Source organism: Muscardinus avellanarius, assembly GCF_963383645.1.
Source record: "Muscardinus avellanarius genome assembly, chromosome: 16".
NCBI lineage: Eukaryota > Metazoa > Chordata > Mammalia > Rodentia > Gliridae > Muscardinus > Muscardinus avellanarius.
This window is the reverse complement of record NC_137802.1, coordinates 38,766,492-38,793,218: the sequence shown is the minus strand read 5'-3', so window position 1 is coordinate 38,793,218 and position 26,727 is coordinate 38,766,492. Positions and strand designations below refer to the sequence as shown.

General features: G+C 46.9%; 1 protein-coding gene across 1 annotated transcript; it reads right to left on the bottom strand.

The window, feature by feature from the left end:
* Window positions 1–9,687: 9,687 nt before the first annotated feature.
* Window positions 9,688–24,827, bottom strand: LOC308275681 (uncharacterized protein C17orf67 homolog; the record flags this gene model as incomplete). The annotated part of the gene is made up of 3 exons (XM_080714037.1): window positions 9,688–9,804; window positions 23,179–23,285; window positions 24,773–24,827. 3 exons carry the CDS (start codon window positions 24,825–24,827, stop codon window positions 9,688–9,690), a joined length of 279 nt encoding a protein of 92 aa, XP_080570163.1.
* Between the last annotated feature and the right edge of the window lie 1,900 nt (window positions 24,828–26,727).

The window sequence follows — 26,727 nt, the reverse complement described above, 5'->3', positions numbered from 1 at the left end:
GGATCGCGTAGGTTCGAAGCCAGCCGGGCGCACTGGCTTAGGAGACCCTGTTTCCAAATAAAACTGTAAAAATAGAAAAATAGGTCTGGGAGTGTAGCCCGGAGGTAGAAGGGCTTCCAGGAACCCCAGTACCACCAAAAAAAAAAAAAAAAAAAAAAAAAAAAACAGGGTCTAAGTTGCTGAGAGCCTCACTAAATTGCTTAGGGTGGTCTGAAACCTATCTGGTCTCAGCTCCCAAGTACTGGGATTACATGCATGTGCCACCATGCCTGGCTTTCATTTATTTTATTTTATTTTTGTACTGAGGATTGAACCTAGGGACATCCTACCTTCAAGCTACACTCCCTAGCCCGATTTTGAAACAGGGTTTCACTAAGTTGGTGAGAGTCACACTACTTGCTGAGGCTGTCCTCGAACCTATGATCCTCTTCTCTCAGGCTCCCAAGTACTGAGATTACAGCTGTGCAATGCCACATCTATCACTTTTGTTGATTTTCCCCCTGAATATTTGCATGGTGCTTATCTTTTGGACATTCCCTTTAAAACTGCCTCTGTACAATCCTCATGGTAACCCTATGCAGTAATCACTACTGATACCTCCATCCCACAGATGCACAAACAGAGGCACAGACAGGCTGTTGACTAGTGAGCATGGGTGCTCCATTAAACCCAGGCAGCCTGGCTTAAGTACCGTGAATACTAGCAAAGAGGAGGCCAAGCTCCGATTCTGCTCCCAAAGGGCGGCAGACCCCAAGTTCTAGCAATGCACCTCCTTTATTCCAGAAGGATGAAGAGCTGGGCAAAGCAGGGGAGGGAGCTATAACTTCGTCTTCATGAAGGAAGAAACTGTGCAGAGGAGGTGGTACCGGAAGCTCTGTGAACACCCAGAGCCTGTGCCTGGCACATGGGTGTGCTCAGTCGAAGCCCGGTTGGATAGATCTCGAAGGGAAGGTCAAGGAAGACCGGAAAGCAGGAGGGAGCTGAGAGCTTCACAAGCCGCAAGGCTGAGGGAGAGAAGCACGGAGCATGATCTCCACCACCACCCCCTCAAAAAAGGCTTTTCAAACACACCCACACTGCGGGTTCATGTTGTGGGCCAGTATCAGAGAGTTAGCTAACCTGCACCTGAGCATCCTCTCCTCCACATCAGGACCATTGATACTATGGGAAATGTGTGCACCCCTCCTCAGTTCATCTCAGGTGAGTCTCATAGTAGCCTCATGAAGCAAGTATCGCCGGCCTCGATTTTAACAGGAAAAAACGGAGACCTTGCCAAGCGAGGTGGCACATGGCTGTAATCCCAGTACCTGGGAGGCTGAGATAGTAGGATTGCATGTTCGAGAACAGCCTCAGCAACTTAGTAAGTCCTTGTTTCAAAAATGAAAACTAATTTGATGCCATCCCTAAAGTTTCTGTTCAAGCTGGGCATGATGGTGCACGCTTGTAATCCCAGCATTCAGGAAGCTGAAACTGGAGGATCACGGTTCGTGGATGGCCTCAGCTACTTAGTGAGGCCCTCCACAACTTAGTGAGGCCCTGTTTCAAAATAAAGAATAAAAAAATAGGGCAGGGGTGTGGGTCGGAAGTCGAATGCCCCTGGGCTCCATCCCCAGACTTGCAAAATAAATAAATAAATAAATAAATAAATAAATAAATAAAATTTCTGTTCAGCAAAGGAAACCATGGAGACATAGAGACTCTAAAGACAGAGCCCACCGAATGGGAGAAGACCTTTGCCAGCTATTCCTCTAATAGAAAACTAATATCTAAAATACAGAAAGAACTTGAAAGGCTAAACACTAAAAAAAAAAAATCAAGAAATGGGCAATTGAACTAAATAGGCATTTCACACACAAAAAAATGTTGAGTATTATGTTCAATCATGGAGATGCAAATTAAAACTACACTGAGATTCCATCTAACCCCATAGAGTGGCAAACATCAAGAAGCGAAACAACAATAAATGCTGGTGAGGATGTGGGGAAACAGGAACTCTTCTACACTGTTGGTGGGTTGCAAATTGTGCAACCACTCTGGAGATTAATGTGGAGATTCCTCAGAAAACGGGAAATGGATCCAGCATACGATCTAACTACACCACTACTGGGCATCTTTCCAAAGGACTGAAATCAGAATATCGTACATACATGTACATGTTCATAGCACAATTCACAATAGCCAAATTATAGAACCAATGTAGATATCCATCAGCAGGTGAATTAATTACAAAATTATGGGATATACACACAATTGAATTCTGCTCCGCCATAAAAAAAGAACAAAGTTATATCATGTGCGGGAAAATACATGGACCTGGAGAACATATGTTAAGAGAAATTAGCAAGTCACAGAAAGTGAAGGGTCATATGTTTTTTCTTGTATCCAGAAGCTACGAGATAACCAGGATGCAAGAAAGACTTCAGATAATGGAGGAGAAACTCCCAGTGGGGCAACGAAGGGGGTCTAGGAGAGGTTGGGGTGGGGGGAAGAATGAAGAAAACACATCTGTTAATGTTATGTACATATATGACTTTACCAGCGCCAACCTCAATATCATGTATGGGGAAGGTAATGGAGTAGGGAGGGTGCTAACCAAGTGCTCTGAGCATGTATGTCTCTGGACTACTTTATGAGACTACAATGCACCATTAAAAATATATTTAAGCCGGGCGTGGTGGCGCACGCTTGTCATCCCCGCACTTGGGAGGCAGAGACAGGAGGATCGCGCAGGTTCAAAGCCAGCCGCGCTGGCTTAAGAGACCCTGTTTCCAAAAATAAAAAAGTACAAAATAGCTCTGGGAGTGTAGCCCAGAGGTAGAAGGGCTTCCAGGAACCCCAGTACCACCAAATTATATATATATATATATATACACATACACACACACACATATACACACACACACACACACACACACACACACACACATATATATATATATATATATATATATATATATATATATATAGCCAGAAGCCAGGTATGGTAGCGCACACTTGTAATCCCAGTACTTTGGAGGCTGAGACAGAAGGTTCGCAGTTCTCGGGTAGCCTCAGCTACTTAGTCTTCTGCAACTTAACGAGACACTGTTTCCAAATAAAGAATGAAAAATAGGGCTGAGGGTGTAGCTCGGAGGTAGAATGCTCCTGGATTCCATCCCCAGCACTGCAAAATAAAATAAAATAAAATAAGACCAGGAATAGTGGCACACACTTGTAATCCCAGTACTGGAACAAGAGGATCACAGGTTCCTGGCCAGCCTCAGCTACTCAGTGAGGCCCTTTGCAACTTAGTGAGACCTGTTTCGAAATAAAGAATAAAAATAGGGCTGGGGGTGTAGCTCGGAGGTAGAATTCTCCCAGGTTCGATCCCCAGTACCACAAAAAATAAAAAATAAAAAGGGCTATGGGTGTGACTCTGAGGTAGACTGCCCCTGAATTCAATTCCCAGTACCACGGAGGGGGGGGGGGGTGTCAGTCAAGATGGAAGCCTCCTTCAAATGAGCTGAGTAACTGGTCTCGAGTTTCCTAAGTAATTAGCAGAGGCCCGCACACCCTGACCCCAAAGCTGCCGCTGTCCAGGCTGCCACAGTGAGCCAGGACCCTCACGCAGGTCAGGCCCTGCCTCCCCGCCCACCCACTCCCTCCGCAGCAGTTCCATGAGCTGGCCCGGCCGGGCTGCCTGCAGACCTTTGCCAGCACCGTTCCCTCGCCCTGGAATGCCCTTCCTGTACATGGATCTTCGTGCGGTTGGCTCTTTCCTGTCATTCCGGTGTCGGCTCAAGTGTCACCTCCTCCGAAAAGCCTTCCCTGTCTACCCAACCTAAAATAGACTTCCAGTCACTCCATTGCATCAGGGTTTTATTCACTTCCCAGCAGTCGCTAATCTCTGGTCATTTCTTGTTCAGTTACCATTGTTAGCCCCAGCTCGTGTATAATGAGGGCGATCAATTACATAGCATAAAACCTACCATGTGCCCGGCAGAGTTTCAAAATTCCACCCACTCTCAGTCATTCCCTCTTCACAACCACCTTCTCACCTAGGTCCTATCATTATCCCCTGATACAGAAGAGGAAACTGAGGCAGGACAGATTCTGTAGCTTGTCTAGGAGTCCATCCTTAGGAATCTGAGCTCCAGTTACCACAAAAACATCAGCCCTGCCTTGCACAGTGGTCCACATGTGTTATTCCAGTATTTGGGAGGCTGAGACAGGAAGAACGAAGATTTGAGGGCAGCTTTAGCAACGTATTGAGATGCTCAGCAACCTGGCAAGATCCTGTTACAAAACAAAGAATTAAAAGGATGTATTGTGGTGGCACACACCTGTAATCCCGATCTTGGGAGGCTGAGACAGGAGGAGCGCAGGTTTTTGGCCAACCTCAGCTACTTAGTGAGACCTCTGCAACTTAGTGAGACCCATCTCAAAATAAAGAATAAAGCCGGGCGTGGTGGCGCACGCTTGTAATCCCCGCGCTTGGGAGGCAGAGACAGGAGGATCGCGCAGGTTCGAAGCTAGCCGCGCGCGCTGGCTTAGGAGACCCTGTTTCCAAATAAAAATGTAAAAATAGGTCTGGGAGTGTAGCCCGGAGATAGAAGGGCTTCCAGGAAACCCAGTACCCCGGAGATAGAAGGGCTTCCAGGAAACCCAGTACCACCAAAAAAAATAAAATAAAATAAAGAAAGAAAGAAAGAAAGAATAAAAAGTAGGGCTGGGGATACAGCTTGGACATAGAATGCCCCCTGGGTTCAGTTCTCAATAACATACACACACACACACACACACACACACACACACACACACACACATACACAAATCAACCCTTCAACAACAAATAGGCAACCCAAATTTTAAATGGGCAAAGGACTTAAGTAGATATATTTTTTCTCCCAAAAGTTACAGAAATAGGCACCTGAAAAGATGCTCAATATTGTTATTCAGTAAATAATTTATTTTGCATTTATGAAATGCAAATTAAAACCACAGTAAGCAACCCCCTCATACCCATTAAATAGCTTCTTTTTTTATATAAGAATGGTGCTGGGGAATCAAACCCAGGGCCTCACACACGCTAAGCAAGCACTCTGCTACTGAGCCACACCCCATCCCTTTTTATTTTATTCAAGGCAAAGGGAAGTTTTTAAAAAAACAAAAATGAAGCTGGGCATGGTGGCACAGGCTTGTAATCCCAGCATTTGGGTGGCAGAGACAGGAGGATTGCGGTACACAGACAACCTCAGCTACTTAGTAAGGCCCTTTGCAACTCAGTGAGACCCTGTTTCAAAATAAAGAATAAAAAAATAGGGCTGGGGGTGTAGCCCCCTGGATTTCATCCCCAGTACCACAAAAAAATAAAAATAAAAATAAAGAGGATTACATCTGATATTCTGAAACAGCGATCCTTGGTCACGACCCAGTGATTCATAGCAAGAGTGATGTCGAGTCCCAGGTTGAACAGACAGCTGCTGGGCAGAGGTCCTTGTAGAAGGACTTCTTGCAGAAGGCTTTAGTGGCCTGTGTGCCAGCCTGTGGTCTGCCAGAGTCTGGTGACCATTACTGTCAGACATGCACAAGAGCCCCTCAAAGCTCCCAGCTTTTTCTTTTTTAGGGGGGATGAGGTCAGCACAAGCGACTTCATATTTTTTATCCTAACAATGTTCCCATTTCTTTCACATTATTATTAGAGGTTCAGTAACTTTCTTACTAGACAAATGAACCCAACCTCTCTTGGGGCAGAAACATGCCCTCTTTGTGTGTGGGTATCCCTCCTGACTCTTTTTCAGGATGCCAGACACTCCTTTCCCTGGAATCAACCAGCCCACCCTACCTCGCCCGCCCGCCTGGTGTCTGCTTGTCACTGGTCTTTGCTCATCCAATCTCTGTTTCTGGGACTGAGGGGCAGGAAAGAATGATAAGACACAGGAGCAGCATTCTACTGTCAGCCAGAAGTATCTCCTTTGCATCTGGGCACGGTGACTCACTCCTGTAAGCCAGTACTTGGGGGGCTGAGACAGGATCATCACAGGTTTGAGGCCAGCCTCAGTGACTTAGTGGGATGTTGTTCCAAAAAACAAAAAAAAAGTAAAAAGCTGAGCGTGATGGCAAACACTTGTAATTCCAGTCCTTGGGAGAATGAGACAGGAGGATCTCAGGTTTTCGGCGAACCTCAACTACTTAGTGAGGCCCTCTGCAACTTAGGGAGACCCTGTTTCAAAATAAAGAATAAAGCCAGGTGTGGTGGCGCACGCTTGTAATTCCAGCATTTGGGAGGCTGAGACAGGAGGCTCACAGGTTTGCAGACAACCTCAGCTACTTAGTGAGGCTCTTTGCAACCCAGTGAGACCCTGTTTCAAAATAAAGAATAAAAAATAGGGCTGGAGGTGTAGCTCAGAGGTAGAATGGCCCTGGGTTCCATCTAGTACCACAGAAGAAGAAGGGGGGGGGGGCAGAGAGAAGGAGGAAGAGGATCAGGAGGAAGAGGAGATGAAGAAGAAAGAAATAGGGCTGGGGGTGTAGCTCAGAGATAGAATGCCCCTAGGTTCAATTCCAAAAAAGTAAAAAGGACTGGGAGTGTAGCTTAGAGGTAGAATGCCCTGAGTTCAATCTAGGAAGGAAGGAAGGGAGAAAGGGAAGGAGGGAGGAAGGAAGGAAGGAAGGAAGAAAGGAAGAAAGGAAGGGGAGAGGGGAGAGAAGAAGGAAGGTAGAAGGAAGGAAGGAAGGAAGGAAGGAAGGAAGGAAGGAAGGAAGGAAGGAAGGTAGGTTTCCTTTACTAGAAGGGTGTGCATCTGGTGTTGAGTTATGGTCCTATTTTCACAGCTGGCTTTGGGCAGATCTCTTATATACAAAAAAGTGCATAATTTCTGGGTATTCATATTTGCATTCATTTATGTATTCAGAAAGCAGTTCATTTTCTTTTTTTTTTTTTTTTTTTTTTTTTTTTGGTAGTGGTACTGGGGTGGAACCCAGGGGCCTTCTACCTCCGGGCTACACTCCCAGACATATTTTATATTTTTATTTGGAAACAGGGTCTCCTAAGCCAGCAAGGCTGGCTTTGAACCTGAGGGATCCTCCTGTCTCAGCCTCCCAAACGGGGGTGGGGGGGGGGATTACAAACATGCGTCACCACGTCCGGCGAAAGCATTCCGTTTTCTAATGGTGGGGATTTACAAAGATAAACAAGTGGAGGGTCCACTCTTATTCCTATAGGGAAAAGAAAGAAACACTACAAAAGTCAGATTTAATCTCAGTGTTTATTAGTGCAGAAAAGAAGAGAGAATAGGTGACCAAAAACTCAGCCGCCCCTGGTGTTGTGCTCGGCTCCTCTGAACGAGACTTCCCCAGATCCTCCAGGCAGTTGGCCCACCCCGACTCCCGCCCCACAGGTCCAGGAAAGGCCTGGCACTGCCCGCCTTCCCGAACCCTCAGGAAGGTAGAGCTCAGGCTCTACCCTGAGCTATTCATCTTGATGATTTAAGTGAGTTAGTAAAATGAAGCAGAGTATCTGTTTGCTGAGCGTCACCGAGGACACCTTTGGCACAGCCCACAGGAACCGCCAGGTCTGAAGACATCCATTTCCGCAACTTAAGGCCAAGTGAAGCGCGGGAGCTGTGCAGGTGGCCGCCCTGCCCAGAGCATTTGCTTATCAGAATGCTCGCTGGAAAGAACCAGAAAATACTGTTAGAAAATGGTGGTGCCGGAGGAGGAGGGCGGGGGAGGAGGCTGGGGTGGTGAAGGACATTGTGCAGGTGTGCCAGGGCGATTGGATTTTGCACACATGGACTGTAATCCTCAGGACGGCCACGAGGGAGGGGCATTACTATTCCATATTACAGGTGGGTAATAGGGGAGTCGGGCACTGTTTTCCATTCAGCCAGTGACCGGGAGACTCGGGATCTGGGGTCAAAGCTGACAAGGTCAAGCCTAGTTGTATGCAGGAGCCGGCCCCCTTTGGCTCCAAGCAGGGCCCTCCTGCTGAGAAAGCATGGGGCTCCCACAGCCCAGAGACGTCCCCTCCCACCTTCCTGTATGACCAGGTAAGTGCTTTCGTTCAAGGAGTCTTGTCCTGGACACCAAGCTCCATACAGGACATTTGCCCCATTTAGAGATACACAGCTGGAGACTCAGAGATGGAGGCAACTTGGCCACAGAGCTGGGATGCAGAAAGCGAAACCCGGCCTTGGCCAAAAGTCTGAGCATTGAACTATTCCAGTGTCCAGAAGAAGCCAAGCAAGGGCTTCCTATGACGGAAGACAAAGGTCTGGGTGCAGAAGGGGCGGCAGCCTGGGCAGCAGGAGCCGGTCTTGGGCACGCCAGAACGCAGCCCACGAACAGCTCCCAAGCGTGCTGTCAGCCCAACCCCGCCGCTCGAGCATGGAGCTGCTATCCCACAGCGTCGTCTCGCTCTCCGTGAAAGCCCCCTCTGAGAGGGTCCCTCACACAGGACCAAGTGGTCCAGGACTTGGAGCTGTCAGAAGCCTGCCACACCAGCCACTGCCTTGAACAAGTCAGTAGCTCCATCATGCTCAGTTGGCTTCTTCGTAAAGTGGGGTTAGACCCCATGTCCCGCAGTGACACTGGGGTGGGAAGAGGGTCAGAGGAGAGAACGTATGTGATGGCCGTGGAAACTATGCAGTGACATCCTCAAGGGTGTGTCCCTCTGCCAACTCACCGTCGCACAAAATCAACAACAAAGGCAGAAGGTTGCTCTTGTCCCCAGATGATAAGTGACCCAATTATGTCCTGACTTATTTGGTCCATAAAAATTGCAAAGGAGGGGCCGGGGGTGTAGCTCAGTGGTAGAGCGCCTGCCGAACCATGCTCGAGGTTCTGGGTTCAACCCCCAGGACCCCCAACAAATTGCAGAGCAGAAATGATATTCACTGAGTGTCACCTCTGATGATGAGATTTTGCTATCCTATCTATGGGATTTGGAAAGGGGAGGAGAGCCCAGGACAGAGGGACAGTGGGGAAAAAATGGTCTGCCTCATCTAGGACCAGGGGAGCTCAGGCCATGCCAGGAACCTGAGCAGTGGATGCAGGTGGGTGGCGAAAGGGAGCCCAGGGAAGAGGGGCGACAGAGGGTGGGCTTCGAGGGCTGTCATGGGAAGACAGGAGAAGTAACGCCAGGGGAAAAGACGCTGGTCATGGTGACAATCGTGGTGATTACAGCAGTGTCATAGGCTAAGCCACAGAGGATGACCCCATCTGGAGAGACCCAAGTCCCCAGTCCAAACTTAGAGTGACTTTTTTGGGGGGGTGCTGGGGATTAAACCAAGAAGCATTCTACCTCCAAGCCATGCTCCCAGCCCCATGCACTTACTTTCTTGTTTGTTTGTTTGTTTGTTTGTTTGTTTGTTTGTTTTGAAACAGGGTCTTGCTAAATCGCTGAGGTTAGACTCAAACCTGTAATCCTCCTGTCTTTCAGCCTCCCAAGTACTGGGATTACAGGTGTGCACCACCATGCCTAGCCATAGAGAGGTTGGTTGAACAATGATGGTAGGTCACACAGTGGATTATTAGACAGTGGTGAACATAAACTAATGACAGCTGCACTAACACCCCGCACCCTCAGCAGCCAACCGGCTGTCTCCCCTAGACTGTGTTCCGGAAGGTCTCGCAGCCCGTGCACCTGCTGTCCATAGCCGCCCCCCTCGATAGAAGCTGGGGACGCACCGAGCTGGCTCACGCCCCTTACACGGGGTGGACCCTGTTCCTGTCGCAGTGGGGCTTGCAGTGCGGGTTCAGCCAGTGCTCCAGGAACTGCTCCTCTGCGCGGTGCTCCAGGGCCAGCAGGTGGTGCATGTACTCCTGTGGGGACAAACCTCTGTGAAAAGTGACTCCGTTCTTGTCCTCGGGGGCAGTGACAGGAGCTGTGTGCAGGGAGGGCTCTGCTTCCCGAGGGTGCAGCCTGGCAGGGACGGGGTGAAATGACAAAGAAGGGGACAGTTTGCCATGCTGGGGGGTGCAATGGGGAGCGGCCACGCTGGAAGATGGTTGGTTGCCCACAATCCAGAAATTTCACTCTGAATTTACACCCCAGAGCAGCGGGTCTCAGACTTCATCATGGATTAAAGTCACCAGGAGACCTCGCTAGAACAGAGTTCCCGACTCAGTGGGCCTGGGATGGGGCACAAGAATTTGCATGTCTAAGAAAGTCCCAGCTGAAAGTTCTGCTGGTGGTCACCATGAGAACAAGAGAAACTCTTACACCCAGAGAGGCATAGAAGAATGCGCACAGCAGCAAGGCGTTTGTCATAGCTAAGCACCGGAGACACGCCAAACAGAAACCCATAGAAGAATGGATCTCTTGATCCATTCTATTCATGATGGGAGGTCATGCGGTAGAATATTGCACAACGGTGAACATAAACTAATAGCCACAGTAACAACCTAAGTGGACCTTATATTAGCATATTACAGCCAGATGTGGTGGTACATGTCTGTAATCTCAGTACTTGGGAGGCTGAGACAGGAGAATCACAGTTTCAAAGCCAGCCTCAGCAATTTTAGTGAGATTTTTCAGGAACTTAGTGAGACCCTGTTTCCAAATGAGAAATGAAATAGGGCTAGGGATATAGCTCAGAGGTAGTATGCCCCTGGGTTCAATCCCCAGCACCACAGGAAAAAAAAGAGAAAAAGGAAAGGAAAGGTGTGGTGGTACATGCCTATAATCCCAGTACTTGGAAGGCTGAGACGAAGGATCACAGGTTCACAGCCAGCCTCAGCAACTTAGTAAGGACCTCCGCAACCTAGGAAGACCCTATTTCAGACTAAAAAATTTTAAATAGAGCTGGGGGTATAGCTCAGGGGTAGAATGCCCCTGGGTTCAATCCCCAGCACCAAGGAAAACAAAAACAAAAAGAACATTTTGCATAAAAAGAGAAAATTCAAGTACACTGCATTATAGTGTGACACTGTTTTTATATCTCACTCAAAACACACATAATTAGATAACATGTTACTTTGGCTACATACACTTGTGATAAAATCATCTTTTCTGCAAGGCAAGAGATAATCAGAAGAAAGCTATAGTTGTTATACTAATATTACACAGAATGACTTTAAAACCAAAAACAAAAAAGTTATATTGGGTGATTCCTCAACACGGTACACACAGAGCTACCTACCATTTGTATTACTAGTGTTTGGACTCCTGGGTATATATACCCAAGAGAAATGGATGTGTGACCTATACACAGATCTTTACCACAGCCTTACTCATTGTAGCCAAAAAATAGAAACAGCCCAAAGGCCCATCAGTGTGTGAATGGGTAGATAAAATGTGGTACCACCATACAATGGGATATTTTGTGACAATTAAAAGGAATTAAACGTGGTGCCGCACACTTGTAATCCCAGTACTTGGGAGGCTGAGACAGGACCATCTGAGTTCACAGCCAGCCTCAGCTACTTAGTGAGGCCCTCTGCAACTTAGTGAGACCCTGTTTCCGAATAAAACATAGGGCTGGGGGTGTAGCTCAGAGGTAGAATGTCCCTAGGTCCAATCTCCAGTACTGCAAAAAATATATTAAAAAATAACAGGAATAAAACATCAATGCTTCCTCATGGATGAACCTTGAAAACATTGTGGAAGAAGCCAGACACCGAGGCCACACACATACTGTATGATTCCACTTCCATGAACTATAGCCACCCTCCACATTACCATGGCTACAGCAGAAAGTGGCTCTTGGCCAGGCGTGGTGGCGCACGCAGGTGGAGACAAGAGGATCACGCAGGTTCGAAGCCAGCCTCACTGGCTTAAGAGACCCTGTTTCCAAATAAAAATATAAAAAATAGGTGTCTGGGAGTGTAGCCTAGAGGTAGAAGGGTTTCCAGGAACCCCAGTACCACCAAAAAAAGAAAAAGAAAAGAAGAAGGAAAGAAAGCAAGAAAGAGGCTCTTGGCCCTGCCCATCTCTGTGCCCTGCATCTCCAAGACACTGACTGTCACTGTCTCCTGAGCTCAACCTAAAACCAAGCACTGGGACTCTGAGTTTATTCCTTTTTTTTTTTTTTTTTTTTTTTGTCCTGGGGATTGAACCCAGGGGCATTCAATCTCCGAGCTACAGCCCCAATTCTTTTATTTTTTATTTTGAAACAGGGTCTCACTAGGTTGCTGGGGGTCTCACTAAGTTGCTGAGGCTAGCCTCAAACCTTTGATCCTCCTGCCTCAGTTTCCCAAGTGCTGGGATTACAGGCATGCACCACTGTGCCCAGCTTGAGTCTATCTCTTAAACAATACTCAAATACTCTCCATCTCTGCCAATCAGGTCTTACCATGTCCACTAAGGCCACTGCAGCACCTGGTCCCTCATCAGGATAGAGTTGAACCAGCCCTGCTCTACCCTGGCAGAGTGACCCAGCACGGCCACTGCTCTCCCCAGAGGCCTTCGCTGGTCCTGCCTGCCTGCAAGGAAGCCAGAGATGGCACCACCTCCCCTTGGGTCAGTCTGCAGCTCTGTCTCTGTATGCACAGATACAACCAACCACACAGCAGCTAGACTCTGTAGTTAGACGTACGATGGTTACAACTGTTTTGGTCATACAGAGACTCTATTATTCTTATCGTTTTTCCATAAATAACACAGGATAACAACTATTTACATAGCATTATATTGTATATTGGGTATTGTAAGCAACCTAAAGATAAAGCATACCAGAAGACACGTGAAGCTGAAATGCAAATCCTACACTATTTCATATAAGGGACTTGAGTATCCTTGGATTTTGGTGTCTGTGGGATATCCTGGAACCAGTTCCTCATGGTACCTAGGAACAAGGGTAGCTCCTTAAGGGATCTGCCACCTTGCCTCCCTCTTGACAACAGCGGGGATGCCCCCTCGGCCCTGTCTGTAAACGTCAGTTAGCCTTCGCTAACTTCCAAGCTTCTCTGGACCACAACTGGCCCCTCGCTGATTCACCTGAAGAAACTGTAATGAAGGAAGTGACTCCCAGAATTGTCAGCAGGTCAGGGAGGCCAGCGAAGGCTATTCCTGCAGCCAGGCATGGTGGCATACACCTGAAATCCCATTTTTTGGAAGGCTGAGACAGGAGGATCTCAGGTTCAAAGCCAGCTTCAGCAACTTAGTGAGATTCCCAGCAACTTGGCAAGACTGTTTCCAAATAAAAAATAAGAAGGACTGGGGATGTAACTCAGAAGTAGAACACCCCTGAGTTCAATCCCCAGTTACCAAACTTGACATTTATATTCCTCACTTAGGGATTGGCACTAGAGGAAAGCCAGGCCCACACCTAGGCTTGCAGAGCCCAGGGTAGAGTAGGGGATCCAAGGGGCCCATAAGAGCTGGAGCATGGGGTGAGCCACTCTGGTCTTGGAGGGGTGCTGCCTCTGCAGAGCAGGGAGCTCCAGAAACAAATATTCCAGTCCCTCTCTTCCCTTGCCCTCAGTCTTCTGAGGTCAGCTTCTGATTGGTCAGAAGCTGACCAACCAGGGAACCAGGTGATGCAGCCCACAGGGGTCAGCCCACCTCTGGAAGAAATCCAGGTGTGTAACTGTGGGATGTGAACCGTTGCAATGTGTGCACAAAACAGGTCCACATAAACATTACTAAGGTAACCCAAGTCGGTAGGCCATTGACCAGAACTTTACCCCCAGGAGAAAGCACACACATCAGGTAATACAATCTCTGTGATAAGATTAAATTATTTTGGCAGGTATCTAGAGTAGAAAAATCTTAAACCGTGGAAACCCTCCTATGGCATTGAAAAGGCTTTAACAAAAAGGGCAGTTTAGAACTGTAGGTTTTTATGCTTCTAGACAGTCCTCTAGAAACTCTGCATCCTAGATTAGTCTGTAAAAAGGTGGGCTCAGTGGCACAAACCCATAATCCCAGTACTTGGGTGGCTGAAATGAAAGGATCACAGGTTCAAGGCCAGCCTCAGAACTTAGGCCCTCAGGTACTTAGTGAGACCCTGTTTCAAAATAAAAAATAAAATAGGCCTGGGGGTATATATCTCAGAGGTAGAATATGCCTGGTTTCAATCCTTAGAACCATGCAAATAAATAAATAAATAAATAAATAAATAAATAAAGATATTAAAGAAAGAAAAAGTGTCAGATGTGGTGGTACACACTTGGAATCCCAGTACTTCGGAGACTAAGACTGGATGATCGCAGGTTTAAGGACAGCTGCAGCGACTTAACAAGACTCTCAGCAACCTAGTGAGACCCTGTTTTAAAACAAAAAATATGAAAAATTGGGGGGGAGGGGTAGCTTGGAGTATAGAACTTCCCTGGGTTCAATTCCCAGTACAAGAAAGAAAGAAAGAAAGAAAGAAAGAAAGAAAGAAAGAAAGAAAGAAAGAAAGAAAGAAAGAAAGAAAGAAAGAAAGAAGAAAGAGAGAGAGAGAGAAAGAAAGAAGGGTGAAGAAAAGAAAATATGCAGCGGGATGAATTTTGTGTCTGGCTTTCCCAAATTTTTTTCCTATAAAGTTTCGATGTGTTTGGTTATTGATGTCCTTGCATTTAACTCCTCAAAATGCCCTGGGTGTGTCAGCGAGGAGCCTCTGGGCCAGCTGGGGTGGAGGGTGAACAGTGAGAGGGCCCCTTGTGGGACCCAACAATGATTTCCCTGCCGCTTGCGTGACACGTTTGTGAACTGGGGTCCAGGTTCCTGCCCTGCCCAGGGAGTCTCTGGCCACAAGAATAGTACTTGGAAGGAACTGCAAGGCCGTGTGGAGCCTCATAAATGAGGAACAGCACGTCCTCAGCACAAGGCTTTAGCTGCTCCCCTGCTATTCCAGGAGCAGTGCACTCAAGGAACCCGTGCTCCCCGCTTCCTGCCCTCTGTTTGCCAGGTGTCGTGGTGCCGAGGCTGAGGTCTGGGTCTCCTTCAAATCCAGATCCTGCCAAACAGATCTCCAGACCCAATTTGCCCATCTGCAGGACTTTATTGGGTCTGTGAGATTAAATGAGCAGATGCAAAGTTCAATGCTAAACGGCTAGGCAGCATTCATCCGCCCAGATCCACTCTTCCGTGACCCCGAACTCCCGTGGTTTGCAGCTGGGTTTGATGGGCAGGAGAACTGGGTAAGAGGAGCGAGGGGGTCGCTGCACTGAGTCCCCTGGTCCTGCCAGGTCCACAACAGGTGCCTGCCTTTCCTCAAGGCCACGGCACCTGGGGGCTGCCTTCTCTGGTTCAGGAACCACCCTGTCTGCTAATCCTCCTCCTCTTGGGGTTCTTAGCCCCATTTCCTTTATCATTTCTTTTCTTTTCTTTTTTTTTTTTTTTTTTTTTTTTGGCAGGTCTGGGGATGGAAGCCAGGGACATTCAACCTCCAAGGTACACCCCACCCCCAGTTCTTTTTTTTTTTATTCTTTATTTTGAAACAGGGTCTCAGCCAGGCATGGTGGTGCACATTTATAAACCCAGCATTTGAGAGGCTGAGACAGGAGGATCGCAGTTCGCAGACAGCCTCAGCTACTTAGTGAGGTCCTTGGCAACTCAGTGAGAGCCTGTTTCAAAATAAAGAATTTAAAAATAGGGCTAGGGGTATAGCTTGGAGGTCGAATGCCCCTGAGTTCCATCCCTAGTACCGCAAAAAAAAAAAAAAAAAAAGGGTCTCACTAAGTTGCAGAGGGCCTCACTAAGTAGCTGAGGCTGTCCACCAACTGTGATCCTCTGGTCGCAGCCTCCCTAATGCTGGGATTACAAGCGTGCACCACCACGCCCGGCTCCTTTTTATCATTTCTTGTTGGTTTACCTGAATTCTACCTACATCTTTGTTAAACATCATTAAATTTTCCTAAGTTACCCAAAGTCCTGATGGGGACCTGATATTACTGAGTCTTAGCAGACCATTCCTGGCCCACAGTGGGAATCCAATAAATGTTAGTTATTAATGCTAGTTGCCATCAGATAAGCAAGCTGTGAGTCCACGTTGAAACAGCAAGGCTGAGCATCTTTCCTAGAAAGTGGTACACAGGCAACTTGACAGCACAGACCTGTTGAATAAAAGACAGAGCAGAGCCGAACGTAGTGACAAATGCTTGTAATCCCAGTACTTGGGAGCCATAGACAGGAGGATCTCGAGTTCTGGCAAGCCTCAGCTACTTAGTGAGGCACTTTGCAACTTAGTGAGACTCTGTTTCAAAATAAAAAATAAAAAAAAATCGGGCTGGGGTGTAGCTCAGAGGTAAAATGCCCCTGGGTTCTATTCCCAGTACCGCAAAAAAAAAAGAAAGGGAGGAAGGAAGGAAGGAAGGAAGAAAGGAAGGAAGGAAGGAAGGAAGGAAGGCAGGCAGGCAGGCAGGCAGGCAGGCAGGCAGGCAGGCAGCCCTTCTCAGTATGATCTGTGCTCCCTAGGGGTTCATGAGGTCAAAATTATGTTTAGAATAATTCTAGGACATTATTTGTCTTCTTGCTGTATTGGCATTTGCATAGATATTCCAAAGGGACAGCGGGTGAAAAGCTGGCACCTCGGAGGGAAGCCAGCAGTGGTACCACTGTGCTGGTAGCTCTTGGATCCTTCCACCACACACTCACAGTTATGAAAATAAAAATAAAACATACCTGGGCATGGTGGTGCATGCCTGTAATCCCAGTACTTAAGAGGCTGAGACAGGAGGATCACAGGTTTGAGGACAGCCTCAGCAAGTAGTAAGACTCATTAGCCTAGCGAGACTCTGTTTCAAAATAAAGATAAAATAGGGCTGGAGGTGTAGTTCAGAGGTAGAATGCCCCGGGATTAAATCCTCAGTATCACAAAAAAAAAATTTAAATACAACATTCTGCAAATGCCAGTTTCCTTGAAGAATGCCCAGAGAAGCAGAAGAGCCACCCGTGGGGACGACCAGGCAGCGTATGTGCTGTGTCTGACGGAGCACAGAGGTTTCAAGGAAGCATGTTGGTGCGGCTGTGGGCATCAAGGATTGAACTAGCCAGGTTTCCTGTGCATGCATGGCAGGAGCTTGAAAACCAGCGGAGAAGTGAGATCTGCTCCCCAAATAAAGAGTAAATAGGGCTGGGAGTGTAGCTGAGAGGTACAACGCCCCGGGGTTCAATCTTCAGTAACACCGGTAATACACACGCACGCGTGCACGCGAGCGTGTACACACACACACACACACGCACACACACACACACACACACACACACACACACACACACACACACAGCCAGGAGCCCATCACTCAAAGAAAACGATGGCATTTGCTGGTTTATTTTTATTTTTTTGTTTGTTTTGTTTTTGCGGGATGGAACCCAGGGGCATTCAACCTCCGAGCTACACCCCTGCCCTATTTTTTATTCTTTTTTTTTTTTTTTTTTTGGTGGTACTGGGGTTCCTGGAAGCCCTTCTACCTCCGGGCTACACTCCCAGACCTATTTTTACATTTTTATTTGGAAACAGGGTCTCCTAAGCCAGCGCACGCAGCTGGCTTCGAACCTGCGCGATCCTCCTGTCTCTGCCTCCCAAGCGCGGGGATTACAAGCGTGTGCCACCATGCCCGGCCTTTATTCTTTATTTTGAAACAGGGTCTCGCTGAGTTGCAAAGGGCCTCACTAAGTAGTTAAGGCTGTCCGTGAACCTCGATCCTCCAGTCTCAGCCTCCGGAATGCTGGGGTTACAAGCGTGAGCCAAACTTCTGGGCTCAAATGATCCTCCTGCCTCAGTCTACTGAGTAATGGGGACTCAGGCGTGCGCCACCATGCACAGACCCAAGAGTTTTTTTAATGGATGTGACTAAGGTATACCTGGTACACAGCTTAGTGTCTGGCACATAGTAGGTCCTCTGTACAGCTCACTGGAGAAATGTAATCACGAGCAAATGAATAAGTAAAATAACTGCTTTTTTCTCTCTGATTTTACTAAATATTTCTTGGCAGTTTCCTCGACATTTGTGTCAATCTGCTCATTATGATAGCCCAGGCCAAACGTACAGAAAAAGCATCAAGAGGTAATACTATCTCTTTCACAGTCCTGAACAGCAGCTGAAGTCATCGTTGAAGAAAAACAACCAAAAAAGACACACACAGAGAACAAGAAAGAAACCAGCACCGGTTTCCATGACATTTCACTATTTATTTAAAATGTTAGGAAAACGAATATGCCACAAAGGCCTAAAAGTGGTCATTAGTCAAAAACGAGAAGCCAAACTGCAAATCTGCTGAAAACCACAAATTCAACAATTGCATTGGCGGAGTCAGAAATGACCCAGCATTAATGGTCATCTCAAATATTCCTGGACTGAGAAAGAAAGGGTAGATGGAAAATAGATTTTAATTTCTTTAGGTTCCTCGCTCCAAGCAGGGAAAATTAAACAAAACAAAAAAAAAAAACAATATTTGTGTTCCATGTCAAATGCCAATTATAATGATTGAAGTCAATAATTTCCCAGTAAATCAGAATGGAAATTGGAAGTAGGCCCTTCTTCTGGTGCTGGAGTGGGATGTGATAATGAAATTAAATATCCACCAGAACCTGATCTAAGCTGAGACCCATATGGTGGACGGTTCGTGTACCGGAGCAGGATCTTTTTCCAAAGAGGCAAAATCTTTCCTGTGATGTCTGGGCACAGAGACACTTCCACATTTGGAAGAAGCATCCTGCTCATTGGTAAAAGCAAGGTAATCACATAGGCAATAGGGTGGCTTTGAACTTAATAGCACTGGAACCCTGAAGGGGCTGCAGGAAGAAAGGGACAGATCGTGCTGTGGGCAATTTACATCTCAGTCGCTGGGAACCAGATCTTTGAGATGAGGAGGGACCCGGGGGTAATGGAGAGGCTATACACATTTGTCAAGGAGCTAAACAAGAAAGCATCTTTTATGAAGACTACTCACAATAGAGTTAATATGATTTATGCTTACCCAACGTGAGCATTCTTTAAAGAAATGCAAGCCAAAATGGCAAGCCGCTTAGCAAGGCATGTCCCCAGGGTGTGGAAGTGCTTGTTGAACACAATCATTTAAGCTTGGATGTCATCTCTTTTAAAGAATTTCCATGGTTCGCCCTGGCAATTGGCAACTACTTTCATCCCTAAGAAACTGGGAAGGTTGAGAGAGGTTTAACCAGTTTAAGTGAGGTAATAGAAAAGGTTTCTTTGAAATAACCTCCAGGTTCTACTGAAGAGTGATGACCCACAGAATTTTCTCCCTGGAGAGAAACACAGAGAAATGGAAATACGTCTAATGAGCAATTTAGCAAATGCCAACAGTGTGTTTGGTGTGCTGGGAACGCAGAAGTGAAACCCATAGTCCAGCTCCTCAAGCAGTTTAGAACAGGACAGTAGGAGAGACATTAAAATGTCAAAAATAAGCCAGGCATGGTGGCACATGCCAATAATCCCGGTACTGGGGAGACTGAGACAGGAGGATCACAGTCTCAAGGCCAGCCTCAGCAACTTAGCAAGACTCTGTTTCAAAATTTTAAAAAGGCCTGGGGTATACCTAGAATGTCCCTAGGTTTAATCACCAGTAATAATAATAATAATAATAATAATAATAATAGCAGCAAAAAATAAAAATAATGATGATAGCAATCTTGTGCTGCAAGTGCTATATGCTAGAGGGATGTGCAGAATCATTAGGAGAAAGAAAAGCTGCAGAAGACCTCTCAAAAAAAGACATCACTTAAGCCGGGCGTGGTGGTGCACGCTTGTAATCCCCGCCCTTGGGAGGCTGAGACAGGAGGATCGCATAGCCAGCCTCAGCTACTGAGTGAGGCTCCCAGCAACTTAGTGAGACTCTGTTTCCAAATAAAATGAAAAATAGGGCTGGGAGTATAGCCCAGAGGTAGGAAGCATCTGGGTTCCACCCCCCAGTACCAATAAATAAATAAATAAATAAATAAACAAACAAACAAACATAAAAAGACATTACTTAAACCATGGCGGATGCCTGTAATCCTAGTACTTGGAAGGCTGAGACAGGTAGACCACAAGTTCAAGGACAGCCTCAGCAAGTAGTAAGACTCTCATTAATTTAGCGAGACCATGTTTAAAAATAAAAATAAGTAGGGCTGGGGTGTAGCTTGGAAGCAGAATGCCCCTGGGTTCAGTTCCTAGTAACACACAACATACACACACACATAGCATCTTTTTTTTTTTTTTTTTTTTGCGGGTCTGAGGATGAAACCCAGGGGCATTCAACCTCAAAGCTATACACTCTGCCCTATTTTTTATTCTTTATTTTGAAACAGGGTCTCACTAAATTACAGAGGGCCTCACTGAGTAGCTGAGGCTGTCCATGAACTGCGATTCTCCAGTCTCAGCCTCACGAATGCTGGGATTATGAGTATGTGCCACCATGCCCAGCTACACGGCATTATTTTAACTGAGTCTCTTGAGCCAGGCATGGTAGCTCATGCTTGTAATCCCAGCTCTTGGGAGGCTGAGACAGGAGGATAACAGGTTCAAAGCAAGCCTCAGCTACTTAGTGAGGCCCTCCTTAACTTAGTGAGACCCTGTTTCAAATTTAAAAAAAAAGTAGCCGGGCGTGGTGGTGCACACTTGTAATCCCAGCATTCGGGAGGCTGAGACCGGAGGATCGTAGTTCGCGCTCAGCTACTTAGTGAGGCCCTGTTTCAAAATAAAGAATAAAAAATAGGGCAGAAGGTGTAGCTTGGGGGTCAAATGCTCCTAGGTTTCATCCCCAGACCTGAAAAAAATAATAAAAAATAAATAAACAAGTGAAAATGGGCATGTGGCTCAGAGGTAAAATGACCCTGAGTTTAATTCCCAGTACCACAAAAGAATAAAGTGAGTCTCTCTGGATGAGTAAGAGTTAACCAGGTAGACAAGAGCAAAAGAAACAAATAAGTGGGGGGCCTAGGAGAAGAACTTAAAACCCACTATCATCCTGCGGTGTGGTGTGGTGTTGTCCGTGGTGTTGTCTGTACAGAACCCCGTCAATGTTGTTCCTTCTCCTCCTTCTCTGCACCCTCCCCTCCTCCCCCAGGAATGGCCACTGCTCTTAAGACCTCTCCTTGAAGACAGGAACATAAACTGTTGGAACTTGCCGGGCGTGGTGGCGCACGCTTGTAATCCCCGCGCTTGGGAGGCAGAGACAGGAGGATCGCGCAGGATCGAAGCCAGCCGCACGCGCTGGCTAAGGAGACCCTGTTTCCAAATAAAAAATGTAAAAATAGATCTGGGAGTGTAGCCCGGAGGTAGAAGGGCTTCCATGGACCCCAGTACCACCAAAAAGTAAAAGTAAAATAAAATAAACTGTTGAAACTCTTTTGCAAAGTAATTCAATAATCTATACTAAAAAGCTCTGAGCACATTCATGTCCTCGGACCTCACAACCTATTTGTATTCACCGGTTTGTAAAACCCCCCTGTGGTTCTCTTCTGAACACAAGATAAAGAACGTGGTCCTCAGACCCTTCTCGCCCCTGCTCTGTTGGCCTCCCTGAGCCCTCCCATCCCGCACCTGGGCTATTTGAACCCCTCTGGTTTCTTCTGATGTTTAAGCCACTCTGGGTCACAGCCAGGGGCCCCCTGCTATCTCCAACAGACTCTAAGCAGAGACCCAGTGACTCTTTCCGACAGCATCAGCACCCAGACTTAGCACCCAGCCCCAGCACCCAGTCCCAGCACCCAACTTCAGCACCCAGCCCTAGCACCCAGCCCCAGCACCCAGCCTCAGCACTCAGCTCCAATACCTAACCTCAGCACCCAGCCTCAACACCCAGCTTTAGCACCCAGCCCCAGTACCCAGCCTTAGCACCCAGCTCTGCACCAGTACTTCTTGCTCAAAAGTGTAGTTTCCGTATGCGAGTGCTGTCCTAAGTGCTCCTCTATGAACAATTTTACTATATCTCCATGAAACAGTTATGTTACCGCTCCTGAGAGTGCTGGCACATGCCTGTAATCCCAAACTGACTTCAGCCAGTACTGTGCCACGGGGCATTGTTTTTCTCTCTTTTTTTCCTTTTTTGTTTTTGTTTTGGTTGTCTTGGATGTGTGTTTGTTTTGTACTAGGGATTGAATCCAGGGGCATTCTACCTCCAAGCCACACTCCCAGCCCTTTTTATTTTTTATTTTTAACAGGTTCTTACGAGGTTACTGAGTCTCATTAAGTTGCTGGGCCTGGCATCAAACCTGCGATCCTCCTGTCTCAGCCTCCCACCTACTGGGACAACAGGCATGCACCACCATATCTGGCTTCATCGGACACCTTAATAAAAGACTTTTTAATGAACTTGTCAGACTTTGCACAGGGTCTACACCGAGTGAAGGCAGCGGCAGGTCCTTCGGGGCCTTCACATGGAAATGCAGAGAAAAGGGGCTGAGCGGGCCCGGCCACGGGACCAGAGATGGGAGGCCAACCAGACCCGCCCCAGGCACTCTGAGCCAGGGTCGTCAGCCTTGCCCTGAGTGGGACAGAAACGCCGTGAATGCCGGAACTGCTTCAGCAGGGAAAAGCCGAGCCAGGCCCGAGTTGGGCCTGAACCAGCAAGGCAGGGTCTAACAGCATCCACTAAAATCACAAAACAAAGGTAGAAAAGGGTGCTCTGGTTCCAAAAGACTAGATGGGGGACACCATAAACCCACAAGACAGAGTTGTGGCGCACGCTTGTAATCCCAGCCCTTGGGAGGCTGAGACAGGAGGATCACAGGTTTGCAGCCAGCCTCAGCTACTGAGTGAGGCTCTCAGCAACTTAGTGAGACTGTTTCCAAATAAAATATAAAATAGGTCTGGAGGTGTAGGTTGGAGGTAAAAGGCCGCTGGACCTTCCCTGAGCTCCATCCCCAGTACCACAAAAAAAAAAATCAAAATCAGGGTGACAGATCAGGGAAGGCCCCCCACAGGCAGCTGGGGCCCTGATTCTGTCAGACCATCAGGACTGAGGAAGCTAGTCCAGCCCTCCCAGGGCCCACAGGGAAAGGTTGGGTCAGCATCAGCCCAAGGGAACCACTTCCTAGCAACCAGATCAGGCTCCAGGTACTGGCACCCTACTGCCAACCCCACTGTCTCCGTTTCAGACACTGTATTCACAATAGGTGTGTGGAGCTGGCACATCCAGGAAAAGAAAAAAAAAAAAAAAAAAACCTAAGTAAAGGTTGAGTGCGTGCATATCTCATAGCTGAGACTGCAGCAGGACCCCCCATCTCACAGTCCTCGCGGGCACAGGAACCCACTTTAGTTTCAGAGTGAAGGAGTCCTCAGCAAACAGCATTTTTTTTTTTTTAAGTACCAGCATCCAGCGCTCACCCGCATTGGCTCATCAGGGAATCCGGGCTTGTTGGGCCTGTCCTGTCGCCGGGACCTCAGGAGCTGCTTGGCCTGTTTCTCCGTCAGAATCGGGGAGGCCTCTGAAAAAAATCAGGGAGGTGCCTTAGAGACTGTCGGGCCCAGGAGTTTATCCTCCATCTCCACCAGCAAGGCAAAGCATTTGAAGTTCAATTTTGGATAGCATGCAAAAGTTCTCTCCCAGAGACCTGTCCCAAAGAATGTGGCGTTCCAAAGGGCTCAGAGAGGAATTTTAAGTTGTTTCTCATCTGGTTGACTAAGAGCAAAAGCTTCAGAATGTAAATCTATTTACCTGTTGCAATAGCCCATCCCTTTAAAAGTGAGTGGGCAGCCAAGCGTGGTAGCATACGCTTTTATTTCCAGTACTTGGGAGGCTGACAGAAGCACAGCTTCGCAGCCAGCCTCAGCTACTTAATGAGGCCCTCAGCAACTTAGTGACACCCTGTTCCAAAAAAAAGAATAAAAAATAGGGCTAGGGGTGTAGCTCAGAGGTAGAATGCCCCTGAATTCCATCCCCAGTACCTCAAAAGTAAGTAAATAAGTGACTGTGTTTTTTTCTTTTTTCTTTTTTGATACTAGAGAATGAACCCAGGAACATTCTACCCCCAAGCTATACCCCCAGACTCCCCCCTTTTTGTTTTAAAACAAGGTCTCAAAGCCAGGCGTGGTGGCACACGCTTGTAATCCCCACACTTGGGAGGCTGAGACAGGAGGATCACACAGGTTCAAAGCCAGCCTCAGCTTCTTAGTGAGGCTCTCAGCAACTTAGTGAGACCCTGTTTCCAAATAAAATAGAAAATAGGTCTGGGAGAATAGCCCGGAGGTAGAAATCCTCTGGGTTCCACCCCCAGTACCACCAAAAAATAAAAAAACAAGGTCTCACTAAGGGCTCACTAAGTTGTCAAAGCTGTCCTTGAACTCCCAATTCTCCTGTCTCAGCCTCCCAAGGATTATAGGCATGTACCACTATTAAGCTAATAGTAGGCATTAACTTAATAAACACATGTTTTCTTTAATGTGTTTTCTTCAGTTCTCTGGTCTGTGTTTTTCTCTTCCCTTCAGTTTGCTTTAATAGTATTTTTTTTAATCCCCAGTAGACAAAAACAAATTTAAAGTTTCCTGGAGGATTCTCAGTCATAAATAAATAAGAGTATGATAAACCTGACCATCACACGTACTCCTCAAAGCAGATACTAAAATCCTATTGTTTTTGATCATCACAAACATTAAAAAATAGTAACATAATAGTATATCAAATTTTAGTGATCTCAGATGAATTCTAAAAGACGACAGCATAGCTGAGAATTTATTGGCATTTTTAAGAATGAATACTCCAATAGAGTTAAAGATTTTTTTAAGAAATAATTTATCCCTAGTGATAGTACTTCTAGAAGCCTGCTTTTACAGAAAAGAAAAACATTGAAACATCTGTACAACATACACTAGGTATTGTTTAAAATGAAAAAAAAATTATTTCGGAAATACCAGGTACACCGCTGTTCCAGTTTACCATGTTAGCATAGAAACAGGCAGCAATTCTGGAGAGCGTGCCCACCTGAGAAGAGAGCCAGCAAGCTGAGAGCCAGCGCAAGGGCTGACAGCTTCTCCATCCCGCCCGGGTTCTTCTCCCTCCTGTGGCTGAATGAACGGCCCCGGACTGAGCCAGCCTACTTGAAGGAAGCGAGGAGGCTCCTTGGGCTGGATGCTTGTTTACGCCTCGACTAACAGAGCTTGCCCCGCGATGCTAACTGTGCCTGACTAGAGTTTGGAGTAGTGACCGCTCAAATATTTTCCTCTGGATCCTGGTGAATCTTCATCCTGAGAAAGGAAGTTGTCCCTCTGTAATATGACTTTCAGAATTTGACTTTGAGAAAGCTGCACGCAACGTCCATTTCATTTAAACAGAAATAGCTAGTACATCCAATAGTCTCTATAAATATTTATCTGTAGCTTTGGCTTCTGTGCCTGTTTTACTGAATACTAACTGTAAGGCGATCGGCGCAACCCAAGAGACTAGAGACCCTGGAGGCCGATTTAATTAGGGAAAATTTATTGCAGGCAAGGCTAAGCTGCCGAGCTATCTCATGCAGGAAAGCAGCAGTGCTAGGAGAAAGCGAGAAATTTTTTATATCAGGGGAGCAAGGGGCGGGGGGGGGGTGCCTGGTCCCAGGAACTCAGTTGCTCCCAGGTGGTGGGGGCTGGCCTTGGAGGTCAGGTTGGAATGCTCCCCCTTGGGTTGTTTTCTTGTTTGGGGTAACTACTCCTTACACTGGCTCACACTGCCCTGTGTAACAATGGCACAGCCGTGCTTGTGAGACCCACCAGGCCCTAGGCGCCCTCTGACCTAACACTAATCATCTCTTACATTTGCATATTTTATGATATTTTTCCAAAGCCTTCACCAATCTAAAAGTGTTTGTTTGTTTGTTTTGTGGTACTGGAGATTAAACCAGGGATGTTCTACTCAATTTTGAAACAAGGTCTCACTAAGTTGCAGAAGGTCTTGCTAAATGGCTGAGGCCGTCCTCAAACCTGCAATCCTCCTGTCTCAGTCCCCCAGGTACTGGGATTACAGGCACGCATCACCACGCCTGGCTCTAAACGTTTGTTTACTTGTTTCCAGCTGACTTTGGCTTTGGAGTGAAAAAGACCAGAGTCCAACTCCTAGCTGCCTCTCTTTCTAGCACCGTACTTTAGATAAGTCACTTGCTCTTTCTGAACTTTTGTCTTCTTCTCTGTGAAAAGGAGAGAATAAGCCGGGCGTGGTGGCGCACGCTTGTAATCCCAGTACTTGGGAGGCTGAGACAGGAGGATCACAGTTCGCAGCCAGCCTCAACTACTTAGTGAGGCCCTTTGCAACTCAGTGAGACCCTGTTTCAAAATAAGGAATAAAAAATCAGGCTGGGGCTGTAACTCGGAGGTAGGATGCCCCGGGGTTCCATCCCCAATACCTCAAAAATAAATAAATAAATAAATAATTTACTACTGACATAGGAGATGCCAACTATCATTAGTAAGAAATATATGTACAAAGTATAATCTTTTAAAATTCTATGAAATAAACTGGGCATGGTGACGCAGGTTTGTAATCCCAGCATTTGGGAGGCTGACACCCAGAGGATTGCGGTTCGCAGACAGCCTCAGCTACTTAGTGAGGCCCTCTGCAACTCAGTGAGACCCAGTTTCAAAATAAAAACTAAAAAATAGGGCAGGGGGTGTAGCTCGGAGGTCGAATGCCCTTGAGTTCCATCCCCAGACCTGAAAAAAATAATAATAATAAAAGTTCTATGAAATAAGCCAGGCATGGTAGCACATGCCTGTAATCCCAGTTCTTGGGAGGCTGAGACAGGAGGATCGCAGGTTCGAGGTCAGCTTCAACAACTTAGTAAGACCCTCATCAACATAGTTTCAAACTAAAAAAAAAATAAAATAAAGCTAGAGGTGTGGCTCAGAGGAAGAATGCCCCTGGGTTCAGTCCCTAGTACTACCAAAAAGAAAAAAAGAAAAAAA